We start from the raw sequence: 20,390 nt of genomic DNA, 5'->3' as shown, positions 1-20,390 counted from the left end.
TGTTAATTATCTAAATCATCAATATTTAATGGACTAACTATTTTCTAAAAGATAATATCCACGGTACTTGTCAATACAGACATGCATGCATATTTATAACCATCGACATCTTCTTACAAATAGATTCTACGGAATTCTATGCCTATATAAGACAAATGGCATTGCATAACAAACATTACTATGCCTAAGAAGCAAAAAGCTCCCCCCCCCAAATGAGAGAAGAAGAGATTTCACTGATTGAGAGAAGAAAAAGCTACTATTAAATATCAGTAAGTGTCCTATGTTACATGACTGATGCTTTGCAACAAAAAGAATCTAATGTCCAAGTAGCCTAATCCATTTTAGCATTGTTTTCCTGAGGTCATTTGATCAAAAGAAATTTCCAGTCGTTCTCTTGCAGCTAGAAGACAGTGTTGTTATGTTTTCCAGTCATGACTTGTGAGCCATTGTTTAATGGTCCCTTTCTGCTGGACCCTAATTATTTTTCTTTTGAGCAGTAAAAGTCTTGACATACTGTATTGCTGCAGATAATTACACACCTTTAGTTTGCCCTTCAAATTGTTTGCCATGCTCAGCAACTCCAATATTTTACTTGTTCACTTAAAAACCTCACAAAAAACATTCCTTTGGCAGCTGAAGATCAAACCTTCTTGAACCTCACTCACTAATTTTCATTTTAAATTTTAGTGCTTTACCTAGAGAATGAGATACAGATATTTCCGGACTCATCAACACTTTACTTGTTTAGTTTTGTAGATGCAGTGGGCCTGAACCATGTTAACAACTTTACACTAAGGTGAGCACAAAGCAAGACAGAATAAGGAAGTGAATTTTTTTTAAGAAAGATGAATTGCAAAATGTGGGGAGCCACCCCAAGAGCAAGGTGGGGAATTCTTGGAGGGAGGGAGCCGAGGGTCTATCGGAAACAGCCTCTCCACCCCAGGGTAGGGGTAAGGGTAAGGTCTGCGTACACACTACCCTCCCCAGACCCCACTAGTGGGATTATACTGGGTTGTTGTTGTTGAATTGCAAAATGTCAAAATTTATGAAACTTAAATGCAAGTATATCATCTCTATTACTTTAACTTAATTAAGACAAAGATAATACATTTCTAAATGACAGTGGAAGGGAAAGGTATACACAACGACAGTATAAGAACATCTAACATTATTCTGAAAAATATACTACTCACTGTTCGTCATTACTCCATCGTGTGCCTTCAGGTCTGCCTCTTTAGGACTCTCAACCACGGCTAAGTTTTTATCCTCGGCTTCTTTTATTGTCTTCATGATGTCCGCTTTTTTCTGCTGAAGAGCTTCCAGTTTGGCATTGATCTTCTCCAACTTGGATTTCAACTTACCGTTGCTTTTATACTTGTCCTCAAGTTTTCTCGTCTTCTCAGCTTTGTCCTTTTTTGCATCCTTTTGTTTCTCATCTTTACTGTCTTTTCCTTTCTCCTTCCTTTTACCTTTCTCGTCTGCTTCACCGTCCGATATTTTCTTGTCATCCTCAATTTTTATCTCTCTTGTGGCGACTTCAACCTCATTCACCTTGTCTTGCTTGTCTTCTTCATCTGACTCCTCTTTGCTCTTGACTTTCTTTTCTTTATCCTTTTTCTCTTTTTTATCCTTCTTGTTTTTCTTCTCTTTTTCCTTCTTCTGACCCTCTTCATCATCATCCTTCTCTTCCTCCGTTTCTTTCTTATCTTCTTCTTCTGACTCCTCTTTGCTCTTGTATTTCTTTTCTTTATCCTTTGTTTCTTTCTTATCCTTATTGTGTTTCTTTTTTTTATCCTTCTTCTCCCCTTCTTCGTCATCTTTCTCTTCCTCTTCATCCGACACCTCTTTGCTCTTGTCTTTCGTTTCTTTATCCTTTTTCTCTTTCTTATTCTTCTTGCATTTCTTCTCTTTATCCTTCTTCTCTCCTTTTTCATCATCCTTCTCTTCCTCCGTTTCCTCTTTGCTCTTATCTTTCTTTTCGTTGTCCTTTTTCTCTTTCTTTTCCTTGTTTTTCTTCTCCTTATCCTTCTTCACCCCTTTTTCATCATTCTCCTCTTCCTCTGTCTGTCTCTCGTCTTCTTCATCCGATTCCTTGTTTTTCCCTTTTTCATCATCCTTCTCTTCCTCGGTTTCTTCTTCTGATTCCCCTTTGCTCTTGCCTTTCTCTTCCTTGTTCTTTTTCTCCTTCTTGTCTTTCTGCTCTTTATCCTTCTTCTCCCCTTTATCATCATCCTTTTCTTCCTTCGACTCCTCTATGCTCTTGTCTTTCTTCTCTTTTTCCTTTCTGTCTTTCTTTCCCTTCTTGAGTTTCTTCTCTTTATCTTTCTTCTCCCCTTCTCCGTCATCCTTCTCTTCCTCTATTTCTTTGCTGTCTTCTTTTTCTGACTCATGTTTGCTCTTGTCTTTCATCTCTTTATCCTTTTTCTCTTTCATATCTGTCTTATGTTTCTTCTTTTTATCCTTCTTCCCTTTTCCATCATCCTTCTCTTCCTCGGTTTCTTCCTCCGACTCCTCCTCTTTACTCTTGTCTTTCTTTTCTTTATCCTTTTTCTCTTTCTTTTCCTTCTTGTATTTCTTTTCTTTTACATTTTTTGTTGCACCATCTTTCTCGTCCTCTGTTTCCTCCGACTCCTCTTCGCTCCCCGTATTTTTTACTTTATCCTTTTTCTCTTTCTCCTTCAATTCCTTTTCATGCTTTTCTTCCATGTCTATCTTCTTTTCCTTTTCCATCTTTACTTCTCCCCTGGCAACAACAACAGTTTTGCCTTCCTATCTAAAATTGTCCGCACGTCAATGTGCCTTTAATTTCTCCAAGGTATCTGAGAAGGAGATGAAAAAATTAAGAAAACAATTAGTCTATAATTCTCATGTGTAATGAAAGCACTAGGTAGACAAGAAAATAACAATAATGGTAAAAAGACTGGCAAACAACTTAAGATTTTTCTCAAACCAATGAAGGACAAATAATGTTTTCACAGGTTGCAAAGAACAAGGATAACTAAATGACTACGTATTTGGTCGACTGGCACTAGGCAGTTTTTTCTTTCTTTTTTAGACATCCGGTATCTAAACCACGCCCAACTAATCCGGATTAACGTCGAGTAGGCACTAGGCAATTAGAACCTAATGAACCACAAAGTTGTCTCTCACAAGGCAGTTTTGTTCAGCAGATTCATTGGCAGTTTTGTTCTGGTATTACCATATGAATCACATGGTAAGCAACAGAGTCATTATCAGTTGTAACACGATATAAATTAAAAGCTAAATATCAAAGGGAAGTCGACCATATGAAAATATGGTAAAGAGGCAATATGGATTAACTAGCTGTAACTTACACATACCCAGAGAAGAAAAGAACCATCAGTATTATGTAAACCTGATTCCAAAAATATCATTCAAAGAAACATTTTCTTATATCCTTTTCCTGCGCCTCTATATCCCATGCCACATTATTGTTTCAGCTTGTAACTGATTTTCAGCATTTCTTGTTCTTTATAAGCCTCACTTCACTACAGTTTTCTTCTCTTTCGTTCTTTTCGTATCACACTAGAGTGATTCACCACATAATATATCTGTTGACCAATCTAGCTCCTAATTCAGATGCAGAAAACTCATACTATCAACTATAAGGTTCCAAGAGATATCACACTGGTAATTGGAGATAACTGCAGAGTTGTCTCTAATCCAATTTTAATAGAGTCAATCACAACCTAGATTCCCTTATTATTCTAATCAACAGGACCACAACAACAAATTTGGAATGTGTGAGCTTGCTAACATTGCTGGCTGTATAAAGGAAGAGAGTTGCAGTAAGTCGATAGCAAGTGTAAAACTAGTCAATTTATGATAAATACATAATACAACCACAACTATCCAAATTTTCTCACGAAAAGAGAAAAAGGAAGTGGGATTTTATTGTTTTCAAATTTTATGATTGAGGCGCAGTTATTATTGTTATTAGTCAGACATGGTTAACAATACATAATCAAAAGTGAATCACAAACAAGATTGATATAGAGCATACAGAAACTTATTGGATGACCACAATCAATCAAATCGGTAATTCTTGCATGGAAATAGGAAAGTGATACTGATATAAAAATATAAACAATACAGAGATAAAAAGATTTTATGCTTTAATCGCATAGCGGGAGTTCTAGAGGGGTTCCAATAAAACTTATTAACCCCAAATTAACATCACATAAACTATAAAATGAATCCTCAAAATTGATTGATAAAGCAGCCCCAATATATATTTGCATATAGCGATCTCAATACCACATAACTAATCAATAATAAACGAGTTTACGAGAATGAGAGGAATAAGAAAGAAAATCAATTAAAAGAGCAAAAAAGATAAACTTTTGCACAATATTAGCAACACCCAGGTGAGATAATCAGAGGAAATAAAAAATAAGCAAGGAAATATAACTTACCCTTTTCAGTAAGAAACAAAAAACTCCAAGAAAACTCTGTGCTCTATATAAAGTATGAAAAAGAACAAATATGTTGTGGATATTAGAACAAATCCAGAAGTTGGGAATTTATAGCAAGAATTGAAGATAAAGGACAGAATATGTTTATATAACCGCGTGGCGAACGTAACACGGAGAATTGAATATTTGGTTTGTAAAGTGGAGTTGGACGCGTGGCACCCGTGTATCGATTCGAGTTAGAGGGGATTGCGAGCTACCACGAAGCTCCTTTCATTTTGCACTTTTTTTTTTAATCCATTTCATACTAAAATTTTAGTACTAAATTTTGAATTGTCTAAAGCTCATTAAAAGAAAAAATACTTTATCTTAAAAGATGGAAAATTCTCCCTCTCGTCAAGGTAATGTTACTAATAAATATAATATGTAAACATCCATATGATTAAATTTTTACCATCCTGTCACTCTCCTTATTGGTCGTATCATTTTATTTCTTTTATAATTTTTTCTCAAATATATTTTTATTTCTTTTACAAAATCATAAACAACTCATAAAAAAAGAAAGAAACTTATATTACTCCCTCTTTTTTCAAAATAAATGTTATACAAGCAACTAGAATGATAACATTTGATTTATTAAGCTATTATTAAAAATAGGCTTAAAAATACTTTCATGAGATATTCATCCAAAATAATGTGAAAAATCATTCATTTGGCTGGACTAAAAGTATCATGATAGTCTAGCTTTTACTTTACAGAAGGGAGGTTATGACTTATGAGGAACACATACAGTCCTGTTATTAGAAAAGGCATTCCTTTTTCATTGTATACTACACATTATTTATCCGAAAATCAATGGTTTCTAAGGGTGTATTTGGTATTACGGTAATGTATTTCAAATAATAAGTCACTTTTTTGGTATTTGGTTATTAGAAGGGGAGCCTTGGCGTAATGATAAAAGGAAAAATGTCCAAAAATGACCTTGTGGTATTAGAAATGGATCAATTATAACATTCGTTTAAACTTGAATCCAAAAATAACTTTGCTGTTATAGAATGGGTCTAATAATACCCTCGTATTATTCGAAATTGATCAATTATAACCCTTGTTTAAATTTGAGCCCACCAATGAGTCTCTCATTAAAGAATGAGTCTAATACTGCTATTTCTCTCGGTTAGTAATGATTAGGAGTGTAAAATGGATATTTAAAAACCGACAGAACTATGTCAACCAATTTTTAAGTTTCTTTTAATAAACCGTAGGTTTTATATAAATCTATAATCGTACCGATAATTAGGGTAGATTTTTTATTTTATAAAAATAAACCGAAAAAATATCGAATCGTACCGAATAAATTTACATGTGAAACATATATTTATATATTGAGTTTAAAAATAATAATGTATTAAAATTTGTACATTATTTATATTAATACATTATTATTTACAAATATAAATATTAGACTCATTCTTATTCGTCTCATTCTTTATAAATATTAAACCCATTATCATTTTAAAACTTAATATATAAATATCGAACCGTACCGAATAAATTTACATGTGAAACATATATTTATACTGGGTCTAATAATAGGTCCGATATATTTACATGTGAAACATATATTCACATGTAAATTTATTCGGTATGGTATAAATATATTTTTCACATGTAAATTTATTCGGTACGATTCGATATTTTTTCGGTTTATTTTTATAAAATAAAAAATCTACCCTAATTATCGGTACAATTATAGATTTATATAAAAACCTACGATTTTATTAAAAGAAACCTAAAAATTGGTTCGGCACAGTTTTGTCGGTTTTTAAATATCCATTTTACACACCTAATCATTACTAACTGAGAGAAATACCATTATTAGACCCATTTTTTAATGGGAGGGTCATTGGTGGGCCGAGAGAAATACCATTATTAGACCCATTCTTTAATGGGAGGGTCATTAGTGGGCTCAAGTTTAAACAAGGGTTATAATTGATCCATTTCGAATAACACAAGGGCATTATTAGACTAATTCTATAACGGCAATGTCATTTTTGGACTCAAGTTTAAACGGAGGTTATAATTGATCCATTTCTAATACCACAAGGTCATTTTGGGCCTTTTCCCGTGATAAAATTATTGTCATGTGACTAGGAGTTCACAGATTCAAGTTGTGAAAACAGTTTCTTACAGAAAATACAGGGTAAGGTTGCGTACAATAGCCCCTTGTGATCCGACCCTTTTCCAAACACCGCGCATAACGAGAGCTTAGTGCAACCAAATGACTTATTAAAAAATACTTTATGGAGACAGCATTTTTACTAAAAAGGGATAATGACTTTCTTCACTTTGAACGAAAATTAGTTTCTTCGCAATTATCTCTAACCCTTTAAAGACAATTTAGAAAATTTTCTCAAAGAATAGACGGATTTGGTTGGATTGGACATATGGTTATAACTTTTGAAAATTCTAAGGGGTAGTTTGGCAGAGTGTATAAGAATAGTACTGAATATAATGTATTAATAGTTTTGGAATTAATAATGATGTGATTAGTTATGTTGAAATTAAAAATGTTCACGTAATTTATCGATTATTTAGTTCGGTGCATTAAAAATAATATGCATTGCATACTTTTTTTAATAAAAAATTCTTTGTTTATAAAAATAACCTTAAAATTTGTGGAAAAGATTTTGAAAGAGTAATTATATCTTTATACATGCTTATCCATATTTAAAAATATGGCATTGGTAATATCATAGTTTGCTATGTATAAAAATAGTATTTAACAAGGTGTAGGTTGAAAAATACTAAGAGTGCCAAACAAGAGATTAATAGTACTAAAGCTAATACATGTATTATTTCCCCTAATACTTCTTACCAAACGACCCATAAGGGATGTTAATATTTCATCATTCACCTTATGTATTTAAGAGATTGTTTGGTTCGCGATTAAAGCTATGCAATGATTATATAATTTTAGGATTATAATACTAAGCTCCCGTTTGACCATATATTTTGGCTTATTTTTTTAAAAAAAAATTATTTGTTCATGGAATATGATCAGTTTTTTTTAAAAAATGTTGAAATTTTTTTTCAAGTTCCTAAAAACTTATTTAGGGTAGTTTTTTGGTGAAATATTTTCTTCCGCTCACAAAACTTCAATTTTCTTTCAAATAAAATATATGTCCAAACACAATTTCAACTTCTAAAAATTATTAATCTACACAACTTCAAAAACTCTTTTTTCAAATTTAAACCAAATCTATATCCAAACGCTAGCTTAGATTAATAATCCTCTAATTATTTAGTACTAGTGATTTGGTTCATATATAAAAAATTAGATATGCAGTGTATAATCTATACCTTGTATTAGATTGAAGCTAGATAAGTTAGGATAAAGTTTTGTTATCAAATTTTGACCTTATATATGAGTGACTTATAAAAGGTTTGGAGAGTACAGTTATCTTTTTGATACTTTTATACGTGGGACAAATAACACCAAAAATTTGATATAAAATTTATATCGATTTATCTATACAACCCCTGGGTAGAATCCCGGTAACCAAACACCCATAAGACTATTCTAAGAGAAACATCAAACGTAGTGGGCTATTGTTAGCTTTAGCTTTTAAAAGGGGAAAATCTAGCTTTATACCTATTAAGCCCAAATTATTTATCCTTTAATATTCAAGTTCAAAGATTTTACTTTTCTTACCTATACGGTCTAAACTATTTACCCACCTACCCAGTCCCCTTTACCTTTTCAATTTCTTTAAACAAGCGGAGTCCCACACCCCAAACGTTCATTTCCCCTTTCAAAAAACATCCATAATTTAGTCTTTTTAGTAAATGATGAAATTCCATTACGAACCCATCCATTCACCCCTTAAACAATACAATTTTCTATATAAATTCTAAAAGACAAGTTTTCATATTATTGTACATGAGTTTCACTCCAAAATCTTCTTTCTATATTAGTATATTCTTTTTTTGTGTATTTATTTATATTTCTGAACTCATGTGTTGTTGTAGTTATATATTAAGTTTCCCATATCATATTTTTGTGTGTGTGTGAAGACCCACCATTGTTGAGCTTGAAGCTCCTGAATTTGAAATTTTGTTTTGAAGATTTATTGTTTGATTCAATGTGGGTGCTATAAAATATAACTTGCAGTACATTCGAGTAAGCTTCCCGGATCTGAATTTTTACGTGTATTTGAATATCCATCATTGTTGGGCTTGAAGCTGTTGATTTTTTTTTTGAAGATTTTTTGTTTGAGTCAAAGTGGGTGTTATTAAATATTGTATTGTTTAAAGTACTTTATAGAAGCTCATACTTAAATTTGATCGCATTTGGAGCTGATTTGAGGTGATTGAGATATAATTTTTCAGCTGAAAATCGAAGAATGCAGTTACCCAACAGTATATCGCTACGGTATACAATATGTTGTAGGAGTATATAGCTATACTGCAACAATATACTATTATAGTTTGCAATATACTGCAATGGTATATTGTAATAATCGAAGAAGAACACAGTTACCTAATAGTATACCGCTACAGTATACAATATACTATAGGAGTATATAGTTATACTGCAACAGTATACTATTATAGTATACAATATATTGTTATAGTATATACTGTAATAATATGCATATACTGCAACACTATGTTGCAATAGTATACAATATACCGTAAATAGTATACTTCGAATCCTATTTGTTCTAGGTGCTATTGTGCAAAGTTAAAGTCATTGTTATAGTAATATTATATTGTTATAATATACAATATAATATAACAGTATACCGTAATAAATAAATCTTTTAAAAAAAAATATTTTTCAACTAGTTCCTTGCAAATATTTTCTTAAATGAATTTTTTGATGGAGTTCCATGAAAAATAATATTCACTATATACGAAGTAGGTGTCGGAAGACATAAAATATATTTGTTGTTGTTGTTGTTGTTTGGTATACTATTGAGACAAGTATTTTACAATGACATTAAATACTAATATGCCATTTTATTATACTAATACACCATTTTATTATAATGATATATAATTTTGGATCCTATGTGCTAGAAATATTTACACTAATACATACATTTTTAAAAATAAAGAAAAAAAGAATATACATGAAAAAAAGAGAAGAGAAAACAGGTATAGTTCTAATATTTGATTTAAAGAAGAAAAAAAAGAAAAAAAGAAAGACAAATAGTATATTATACTATCAGTTATATTAAGAAGGTGAATAAATGTTTACTATATAAATTATTTTTTATTATTGTATAAAAAAGAAGAATAAAGAAAAGGAGCAAAAAAGTGAATGTAATTAGATTATGTATAAAAAAAAAAGTAAAAGACAAAAAGAGCTAAATTAGTTTAAAGGAAGAAGAAATAAAGAAAATGAACAAAAGGAAAGAAAAAGAGAAAAAATAAAATAAAAGAAAGGAGCCAAAATTGAGTATGGAATCAGATTATTTGAAAATAATAAAATAAAAAATAGTATGATTTAAAAAAAGAACAGAAAGGAGAAAAAAGAAAAGGAAAAAATAGCCAATTACCCACAAAAGATACAATATATAAGAAAAATAATTAGTTTAATGAGCAAAAAAATAAATGAATACATCTTAATTAGTTTGGTAAACTCCCTTTTAAGTTCAAACTTCTAATTTGAAAGTGAGAAACAGAACTATAGAAGTCCTTGTTTGAAGAAAAGAAACGATAGAATTTATTACTACTATTAAAAATAGATACTGTAACAGAAGGTTTGAATTGAAGAAATGAAACCTTCCTTCACGCGCTGTCACTGAATATTCACACGCTGTTGCAACAGCAAAGCACATTCTTTCATATCGCTGTCTCTGTCTCTCTCCCCCCCTCTCTCTCTCTAAAATTCTCAAAGGGGTCGAAAGCAAAACTTATAGAGAAGAAAACTACGGAGGAGAGAGAGACAGAGAGAGAGAGCACCAAAAAGATCTCTCATTCTTCTCCACAATGAACGACCTTTTAAATGTAAGCTTTCTACATTTCCCCCTAACACCCCCTCTTTATTTGTTTTGTATCTACATTTTCTTGATCTATATGGCAGCTGAGAAATTTCAAGAATTGGGAAAAGAATGAAATCTTTTTCGACCCTTATTCGGTTTTCCCATTTTTCACTGCTTTCTTTGGTCAAAGGGTCTATTTTTTTTAGGACGATGCTGACCTCGACTTAGGGTCATATTTTAGTTGCCATGATAGCTACTTTACCATTTGTCTTTTGATCTATATGAGAGCTGAGAAATACAAAGAAATGAGAAAAAGAACAAAACTTGTCCACCCCTTTTGGATTTTTTCATGTTTTACTTCATTTATTGCTCAAAGGGTCAAATTTTAGTTGTCATGATAGCCACTTAACCTTTTTTAAAAAAAATCTGTATGGCAGCTGGGAAATACAAAGAAATAGGAAAAGAACGAAACTTGTTAAATCTTTTTGGTTTTTCCCATGTTTCACTGCTTTCAATTTCTCAAAGGGTTCATGTTTTATTGGTCATTTTTTGTTTATCCTTTTGGCAGCTGAGAATTGGGAAAAGAACAAAACTCGTTGACCTTTTTTTCGTTTTTTTTTGTGGGTATTTCAATGCTTTCATAGCTCAAAGGATCAGATTTTATTTGCCTGTGTACCCAATTTTTCCATTTTCTTAATGACAGCCGAGAATGACAAAGAAATGGAAAAAAGACAAAAACTTGTAGTGAACCTTTATGTGTTTTCCCTTGTTTCGCTTTTCATAGCTTAAATGGTCAAATATTTGTGTGTCATTACTCAACTTACCATGTTCTTCTTCTTGATTTGATTAAGGAAAAAAAGGTGTCTGTAGTAAATAATTGTTTATTATTGTGTATTCTTGACGGCTTCTAGCTGATGAGTAAGTTAGGAATGAAAAAGACAGTACAAAATGACATTTGGATCATGACAATTGTTAAAAAGCTGCATTCTTTGGCACCCAAGGGTATGACCTAGTGGTCAATGCAGTAGGTGAGAACCATGAGGTCTCAGGTTCAAATCCCAGCGGAGGCAAATACTAGGTGATTTCTTTCCATTTGGTGGATAGAGTTACCTGTTGCTGGTGGGAGGTGACAGGTATCCCGTGGAATTAGTCGAGGTGCGCGCAAGCTGGCCCGGACACCACGGTTATCAAAAAAAAAAGCTGCATTCTTTGGCCTTTCTTTGCCACTATGATGAAGTTGGCTTTTAAACTTACTGCTGTAAGGGGTAGAAGAAGTGAAGGAAAACCACTTCTTGGAATTTCCATCGCTTATAAGCATTTTTAATGCAAAATTTTATTATATAAGCTCTTTTATTATGCCGTTACAAAACACTACAGCAAGGAAGACAAGTGATTCTTAGGCTTCGTTGTCAATGGTTATGTCTGAATGTTGTCGTGTCCCTGTTATGGAGGGTGAAAAAGGCTCAAAATCTTCTCCTTCCAGGAGCACTATTCTCAATTGTTTCCCTGTTATGGAGGTGAAAAAAAGTGTCCATATTTTTTCCCTGCACATATTTGAACACATTTTTTTTGGTAAGATTATATATTAGGAGGCAAAGTTTCATGATCCTCTGTAGACTCCTCTCCGGGGCACATTTTCGACCCGAGAATTGTCAAACTATAAGATGTTTTTACACCTTTTAGCAATATTTGGGTTGGCATTTTGTTCTCTAATAAGTGCTCGGTCTAACGTCTTGCTGAAATAAGAAGGAACAAATGCTAATATGGTGTCATTATAACTATCTCAATCTCCATGATAATAGATGAAAGAGTGTCACTACTCACTAATCAGATCCATCTTTGTGCTGTAAGTTTGAATCAAAGAGCTGATAACTGGATATGTGAATTGTAGTTCAAAATTTCGCTCTATAAATTGTATATTCTTCATAACTTTTTGGTCTGATATGCTACTCGGACTCTTCAAAAATGTTGTTGGGTGCGTGTCGGATCCTCCAAACTTAGTACATTTTTGGAGGATCCGACACGGGTGCGGCAGCACTTTTGGAGAGTCCGAGCAACATAGTCTGACAACCTGAAAATCCTTATCCTTCTCAATGTAGCATGTAAAACTCTAATAGCTATGGGTATTGTTTGTCATTGGCCAACTGTCATTGAACCTGGATTTTCTTCATGTAGTATTAGATGTACGTAAAAATAAGGTACCTGGTGCAACAGTGAAGTGTGCAAGCTGGCCCAGATACCACTATTATTAAAAAAGATGTATGTAAATTAATGGCCTTTGTTTTGCCATTTTTACATAAAAAATGATTATCCTAGGACTACTTTTTTGTTTCTTTACTAATGATTTCGGAGGATATTCGATGTCTGTGTCAATAGACTTCTCCAAAAGTTTAGTATATTTAGTGCTATTTTAGTGGTCCTAGTCTTTTAACTTCATTCACTCATGTCGGCTTTGATATAATCCTTGAAGCATGTTGCTGCATGTAATACTCAATATAAAGATCTATATCCTTTTGGTAATGCACTTGTTGAAAAGCATATAATATTTCATTTTTCATATTATAACAGCTTGATTTCTCTTGTAGGATGATTTTGATACTTTGGAGGCCCCTAGGCATCAAAATGATAGAAATGGAGATATTGAAATGGGAACCCAAAGAGCAATGAATTCCGGGGAGCTAGGCCTCGACGATTTCTTTAAAAAGGTTTATAAATAATCTTGTTTCTTTTTTAATGGAAGAATAATAGCATGATTGTCCTATCCCTCTCCTTCCCCTTCTTCAATTACTTTCTCTGCGCATTTTGAAGTTGATCTCATGAAGCTTTCTCACTTCCTCCATTTCTTTCCCCACTTATCTTTGTGTGCTAGGTTCAACAAATTGAAAAACAATATGAAAAACTGAACGGACTACTCCAGAAACTTCAGGTATATGTCTTTCCTTTTTTTTCCTTTCTGAATCTTTTTCTTCAAAAGGTACAATTGCCATTAGAATCATGCAAAGGAGTGGCACCTAATTTCCTCGAAAGTGCATTTGAGTACTTCAAACGTTTTCCATTTTTCTTTTACTTTTCTGTCTCAGAGACATTGCTTCTATCTCTTACAACTTGTTCATTATTTGAGCAGGCTCATGCCTGTATTTCTTTTATTGAGTTTGGTTTCTTGTTGTGTGTTATAAGATATGCGTTCGAGGTCTTTGAAATTCTAATGTAACTTCTTGGTTTAATTGAACATCTTTTTGCTCCAAGGTTCAACTTTTACATACAGTGATTTTGTTTTAAAGTTCGCATTCCTCGATGCGCTAATCAAGCACACAAAGGTGCCACATTCTAAATTTCCTCTGGATTTGGATATTTATACTAAAACCAGTAAAACTCTAATGCGTTATATGATTAACTTCCTTTATATTGACCACCTAATTTATAAGCTTGTGTATCTCAATTTCTTAGTAAAATTACAACGAGCTTCCTTTTCCTTTTCTTTGATAAGTATTCTGACGAGCTTCTACAATTTGCAACAACAACAACAACAACCAAGTATAATCCGGGGTCTGGGGAGGGTAGTGTGTACGCAGACCTTATCCCTACCCTGGGGTAGAGAGGCTGTTTCCGATAGACCCTCGGCTCCCTTCCTCTAAGAATTACCCACCTTGCTCCTGGGGTGACTCGAACTCACAACCTCTTGGTTGGAAGTGGAGGGTGCTCACCACTAGAGCAACCCACTCCAAGGACATAAGCAAATATAAAAAAAAATACTCGTTTAATTTTATATGAGGGTATTGAACACACAGAGTTTAAGATGCTAACAGGAGTTGTTTAAGGAAGAAAATATTAAAGTAGTGGAAATAGTTAGTTTAATACAACAAAAAGTTTAGCGTACGGAGATCAAAAAATGTTGTCAAACTTTAAAACGTTCCAAAATGAAAAAGAAGTCATATAACAGATGAATTGGTGTTCTATTTACGGGCTCCCTCTAGATTAACAAAAACTCAATAGAGCTCCTCTCCTGTAATGTTTCATTATGCTGATCTTCCTTTATCTAGGACAAATAGAACCTCTGTTTAAGGTCGACATGTTCTACATTGCTAAATCAAGTTTAAACATTGTAAATACATTAAAAAAATGGTGTTATATTGCAGTCTCACAATTTTTTTATTTGTAGAGGGATTAGAAAGTAATATAAAATCTGCTCAGCCAGTACATCAGTACAATGTCAGAGGATTTATGTTAACCGACATTATCAAAAGTACATCACTCTAGCATCCCAACTATCCTAAAAGATTCATGAAGCTCCACTGGTTATCCTAAAAGTTATTTTGTTGCAAATTTGTAATAATTACATGTAATTACTCCTTTGGTTGATCAAGAGATAATAATTACACCATCAATAAGAGTTCAAGACTGTTTCCAACAGGGTCCTAAAGTAAATCTGAAATAAATAGGAAAAGTACGCTGATCGTATGGGAAACATGATGGCTTATCAACATAAATGAAGCAGGCTCAGAAATGAGCTTCGTATGGGCATACCATTTTTGCTTGAATAAATATGACCGGGAAGGAAACTAACAAATCGTTCACAGTCATCACTTAAGGCTTTCATCTCTGAAGAAAACCATACAGACCCATCAAGACCCCATCCCATATGAAGAAAACCATACAGACCCATCATTCTTCTACAATTTGAAGAATGAATATTTTGAGTATACATCTTGCCCGAGACGGTTTATTAGATATTAATTGTAATCTTTCGCAACTTCATTTTCCCCTAGTTCATTGATGTTTAGATTTATTAAGAGCACTGTGTCAAAAAGATAATTGGTTGACTGCCATTTTGACCTTTAGCTGTTTTGTAATATAACCTAGCTTCCAGAGACAAATCGTGTTCTTCTACATAACTAGAAGGCTCTTCTATATATCCCCTCTAGAATTAATAATTCTCTCTCAAATTGTAGGTCACTTAGCAGAAGATGTATGAGCTTAGAAGATCCGTGTAATTTCTTTGTTCTTGAAATACTAGGTAGATATGTAAATACTTAAAGATCCTTCCCAATGTTCTTAACAGGATGCTCATGAGGAATCAAAGGCTGTTACAAAAGCTGCTGCTATGAAAGGTAATAATCCATCTTTATGCAGTTGTAATACTTGAGCAAGTCATATAGCCATTGATTTGCATGATTATGGTATTTTGGACTCGTAGTATATATTATATACTCACTCTAACCCATTTTATGGAACTTAGTTTAACTTGATCGGAGTAGGAACTCCTAATGTGTTACCAAAGTTGAATCAAATATTTTCTTGGTATACCATACAATAGAAAGTAGAATGAATTAAGACATAAGATAATTAGACACTCCCTCTATTCCAATTTAGGTGTTTTATCTATAAGTATCTATCCCAATTTATGTAACACATAGACCATATTGTACACTTCTACAAATGATAAACACATTAGAAGTACAGATAAAATATGAGAGCATGCCCTAAAGCAATTTGAGAATGGATTAGTGCTCTGTCCTTAAATTTAGAATGTTGACAAAAAAAATTGAAGCATGTAGGTGCAGTTTATTGAATGTTTTTTTTTTGGTTTTGCAAATGTAGCAAATAAAAATAAAAATTGAAATGGGACTTTTGCACTGAGCAAGATCTTCCCTTTGCTTGGGAAAGTCCATTTTCCTTATGTGTTTGCTGTTGTTTTTAAGTAGGTAGTTGTTAATCGATAAAATTGTAACCTGCAGCAATTAAGCAGCGAATGGAAAAAGATGTCGATGAAGTCGGAAAAATAGCTCGATTAATCAAATTAAAAATTGAGGAACTTGATAAAGAAGTGAGTAACATCAAATTCTTACATGTCTTACTTTTGGTCCTTTTATTTTCTCTCTGTTTCAATCTATTGTTTATTCTCTTGCAGAATCTAGCCAATAGAAACAAGCCGGGATGTGGTAAAGGATCAGCTGTTGACAGATCAAGAACAGCTACAACAGTGTAATTTCGACTACTTTGTCTCCTTTGTTTCTCTGATAGTTATTTCATTGTCACACAGTTGTTATTTTGACATTGTTGAATGGGTATCACAAATTTATTATAAAGAGATGCTCAAATTGGTTGGCTATGACGTATGTAGACACTATGCTGGGGCAAGCAACAACAACTACTACTACGCCTCAGTCCCAAACACTATTGTTTTCACAGTAAATAGAGTTTGAATTCTTGAATTTGTTCTGATCAGGAGAGTAAATAATGGTTGTGCTAGGGGATGTACAGTCTGTTGAACTTGATTGTGGACAGCAGAATATTTTCAGTGTATTTCCTCCTCTTAGTAATTCATTTATTTGATGGGTGGTTCTAATCCCTGTTAAACAGAAACAGTGTGTTTCCTCCTTTTAGTTTGCACACATGTGGAAACACTTCAGCAAGTAGTTTCCAGTTTGTCAGTGCTTAATGCATCGGAAAATTTGTTAAAGTGAAGCCCTCATGGTTTTCCTTAGTCTTTCCCTCTTGCATTATTGCACATTCTCAATACTTATCTTGATATACCTATGGTATGCACTTAACTTGTTATATATGCTTGCAGTTCCTTGAAAAAGAAGTTCAAAGATAAGATGGCCGAGTTTCAGGTATGTAAGACGTTAGTTAAGAATGGCTTTTTCTCTAGGCTTTACTTGCTCTAAGGTTCAGTTGATTTGAAATATTTGCAGACTTTAAGGGAAAACATCCACCATGAATATCGTGAGGTTGTTGAAAGACGAGTATTTACAGGTGCAAAAAACTTCTGAGTTTGAATTTTCTGCATGGATTTTAAATGTTTTAAAACAAATTCTAATTGCTATTTCTTTTTCTTTTTTTGTATCTTTCTCTTTTTGTGGTCGACAGTGACTGGTAATCGAGCTGATGAAGAGGTAAAAGCTTGTAGTTCTTGTGACTCATTGAGAACGTAGATTCTTTTTCGTATATCTTCTTATTTGCCCCCTTTTCTTGTTTTCCCTCTATTTTCACTTCAGACTATTGATAGATTGATAGAGACTGGGGATAGTGAACAAATATTCCAGAAAGCTATTCAGCAACAAGGGCGAGGACAGGTCCTGCTCAATTGTTTTTGCAATCTCTTCCTTTTATTTACTTTGTATTGTTACCTTATGCCCTAGTGTTATTAGCATGTAACCTCTTCACATAGCACTTAGGATCAATATCTGAATGCTTGAAGCTATTATCTCTGGGATTTAGAAGTCCATGCTTTTAAGCAGCTTAAGTTTCTGTTGGCTTTTCCACTGGCTTTGTTAAACATGGAATTGGGCCATCCTATTCCATTTAGTGCTGTTTTATTTATCAATTCTTTAACATGCAATCAATGTTTAGGTATGTTTTTTGGACTCACATAAAGCCCGTGATGCCTTACTCCAGCAACATTCTTTTACCATCTCAGAAGCGGCTTTATTGACGACATTGGAATGATCCATCTTTCAACCCTCTTAAGATTTGATAGGGAGAGTTCATAGATCGTCAAATTCCTAGAAATGGATTGAACGGTAGGAAATGACTATTATGGATGATCTGATGCTAATACTTCAGGCTCCAGATACGGCAGAGGTTCTATGGGGACCATGTTAGGTGATTGTAGTATCTTGTGACCATCATAACATCTTGCAAACAGCTCTTGTTTAATGTTATGTTGTGTTTATTCCTTTATATATTCCCTTTCTGTTAAATGTCAATGCCACATCCCTTCCCCTAAAAACATAAGAGAAGAAAGTCTTAGCTGCTTTCCAACTCGCTGGAAACCACCATAAAGTTATTAACATTCATCTGAATCCTTACCCCCCACCCCACCCCCCAAAAAAAGGAGGGAAGGAGATTCATGATTTGACTTCTGTAGTATATGAAACCAAGTAATCTTATTCTTCCTGTCCTTTTGAAAAATTCCTGAGCTGGATAAGGCCAAGTTGACAAAGATCTTTTTAATCCTCAAGCTGCTAATGATTGATCAGTGGCTTTCCCTTGGAGTAGTGTAGCACTCAAAAAAGTGAATGACGCAACATACTGGAATTATGTTCAAAAGAGGGGAGATAGCAGGGGAACTAGCTCTGGCCGCTTGGTGATAGAGGCAGCAGATAATAGTGGGAAAGGGTTATTATTTTGGTGACTGAAATTGATAAGATTTTCTGGAGTTTTATGTTATTATTTCAGTGCATATCATTTTTTGGCCGCCAATCTTGATCTAATGACCAAGTATGATGAAACATAACAACTAGAGCCCGAAATATACAATGAAAGTTAACCACCCTGATCCATATTCCTTATTCTCTCTTCGTGTTCTATTAAATAAATAATATTACATGCAAACTTTTGGCCTTTTGTGTGATAAAGAAGCTTAGGTACGTTAATAATCTTGCTAGCGAGGCACTTGAAATTTTAGTGATTGGTGATATAATAGTATACTGGTTCTCATTGTTGGCGGCTTGCAGATAATGGGCACTCTAGCTGAAATTCAAGAGCGCCATGATGCAGTCAGAGAATTAGAGAGAAAGCTTCTTGAGTTGCAACAGGTATATACTTTCCTTAGTCACATCTAGTCTGGTGCCAATTTGGAAACATGACAAATTAAGGAATATATATATATATATATATATATATATATATATATATATATATATATATATATATATATATATGGTGCACATGATAAATGAGTAATACATATTGATGTCTGGTTGTCGTATACTGCAACACAGATATTCTTGGACATAGCAGTGTTGGTTGATGCTCAAGGAGACATGCTTGATAATATAGAATCACAGGTACTGAAATTCTTTATCCTTGTATTATCCCTCTTTAAAATAAGTATGGGAACTTTGGTATACTTTTATGTTTCCTCATTTCCAACAACCCGAATTTTCAGGTATCAACTGCTGTAGACCATGTGCAATCAGGGAATACTGCTTTACAAAAGGCAAAGAAACTACAAAGGAATTCCAGAAAATGGATGTGCTTTGCCATCATCCTCCTCCTCATAATTGTTGCAATCATCGTCGTTGGTGTGATTAAACCATGGAGCAGTAACAAGGGTGCTTAACTTATTCATCACCCAGTTAAGCAATGTATACATATATATAATGGATACTATCACTGGATATGCTATTGATATATACCATTTCTTGGTTTTGTACATGTGGACCCTGGGGCTTATCTCTATTTATAGAGTCTGACCTGTGATTGAAATATGTAATCTATTCTTTACAATCTTGATTTTTACCTGGTTGGGATTTGGGAGAATACTACTCTGTAGTCTGTACTGGAAGAATACTATTCATTCAAATTTTATTGAAATCGTGGTGTCTGGGCCAGCTTGCGTGCATTAAACTCCAATGTCTTTTGCGTGAACGAGGTTGTGTAGGAAGATTTTATTAACAAGTTGAATATTAGCTTGCAGATTATTGCAGCTAACCAAAAGAATGAGAATTTTTCTTAAATCCTTTTTGCAGTCTGATTCTGCTCAACTTTAATACTTTCCAAATATAGCATCATTTAATATAACTTAGCTTGAAATCAGCTTCTTTAACTTGTTCAGATTGATCTTAACAATTAATATAACTAAAAATTTTTATATACGTTGGATTAATTCTTCTTTGCTTACTATCTTTGCCATTGTCATTTTGACACAAGTCGTGTTGTAGAATGAACAATAAAATCTTTTTCCCCCAAAAAAATGTCAGAAGCTACTTAAATTCCATCAAAATTTCCAAGCTAAATTCAATTACCTCTTTTTATCTTCTTTTCAAAATCAAGAAACTCGTGGCTAGTTCCTAAAATTTGACAAATTGATCAATCCTAACATTATTGATTCATATTGATTTGAATGAGTGCAATTTTGCCTCCATCAGCCTTTTGCCTGGTCAAAATTATTAACCATAGCTAAACAAAAAGAAATTTATAAACTAGCCGGTAATTTGTCCGTTCCATTTTGTATGACACT

The 20,390-nt window shown here is 33.3% G+C and overlaps 2 protein-coding genes across 4 annotated transcripts; one reads left to right on the top strand and one right to left on the bottom strand.

Moving 5' to 3' along the window:
• Positions 1–1,052: 1,052 nt before the first annotated feature.
• Positions 1,053–4,577, bottom strand: LOC107827770 (DNA ligase 1-like). 2 transcript variants are annotated; one of them, XM_016654970.2, is made up of 2 exons: positions 4,437–4,577; positions 1,053–2,819 (listed from the first exon to the last, which is right to left on the bottom strand). In XM_016654970.2, exon 2 carries the CDS (start codon positions 2,728–2,730, stop codon positions 1,186–1,188), a length of 1,545 nt encoding a protein of 514 aa, XP_016510456.2. In that variant the 5' UTR covers positions 2,731–2,819; positions 4,437–4,577; the 3' UTR covers positions 1,053–1,185.
• A 5,691-nt stretch (positions 4,578–10,268) lies between these two features.
• On the top strand, positions 10,269–19,758 carry LOC107827771 (syntaxin-132). Of its 2 annotated transcripts, none has more exons than XM_016654972.2 (13): positions 10,269–10,448; positions 13,009–13,128; positions 13,293–13,349; positions 15,483–15,531; positions 16,159–16,247; positions 16,332–16,405; positions 16,995–17,037; positions 17,119–17,179; positions 17,294–17,319; positions 17,422–17,499; positions 18,883–18,963; positions 19,150–19,215; positions 19,317–19,758. In XM_016654972.2, exons 1-13 carry the CDS (start codon positions 10,431–10,433, stop codon positions 19,488–19,490), a joined length of 936 nt encoding a protein of 311 aa, XP_016510458.1. In that variant the 5' UTR covers positions 10,269–10,430; the 3' UTR covers positions 19,491–19,758. The 2 variants fall into 2 exon arrangements, with proteins under 2 accessions (XP_016510458.1, XP_016510457.1); XM_016654971.2 differs by lacking the exon at positions 10,269–10,448 and adding an exon at positions 10,702–11,940.
• Positions 19,759–20,390: the final 632 nt, after the last annotated feature.

This window comes from Nicotiana tabacum, chromosome 24 (assembly GCF_000715075.1).
Source record: "Nicotiana tabacum cultivar K326 chromosome 24, ASM71507v2, whole genome shotgun sequence".
In the NCBI taxonomy this organism is placed as follows: domain Eukaryota; kingdom Viridiplantae; phylum Streptophyta; class Magnoliopsida; order Solanales; family Solanaceae; genus Nicotiana; species Nicotiana tabacum.
This window is presented reverse-complemented; position numbering and strand designations above follow the sequence as displayed.

What these genes read in the sequence shown, in the direction of transcription:
- LOC107827771 (XM_016654971.2), top strand. Translation starts at nt 11,836, where the DNA reads ATGGTTATGTCTGAATGTTGTCGTGTCCCTGTTATGGAGGGTGAAAAA. An exon ending in TTGAGGAACTTGATAAAGAA is followed by an intron (nt 16,248 to 16,331) that starts GTGAGTAACATC and finishes ATTCTCTTGCAG; the next exon opens with AATCTAGCCAATAGAAACAA. An exon ending in AGCAACAAGGGCGAGGACAG is followed by an intron (nt 17,500 to 18,882) that starts GTCCTGCTCAAT and finishes GGCGGCTTGCAG; the next exon opens with ATAATGGGCACTCTAGCTGA.
- LOC107827770 (XM_016654970.2), bottom strand. Translation starts at nt 2,730, where the DNA reads ATGGAAAAGGAAAAGAAGATAGACATGGAAGAAAAGCATGAAAAGGAA.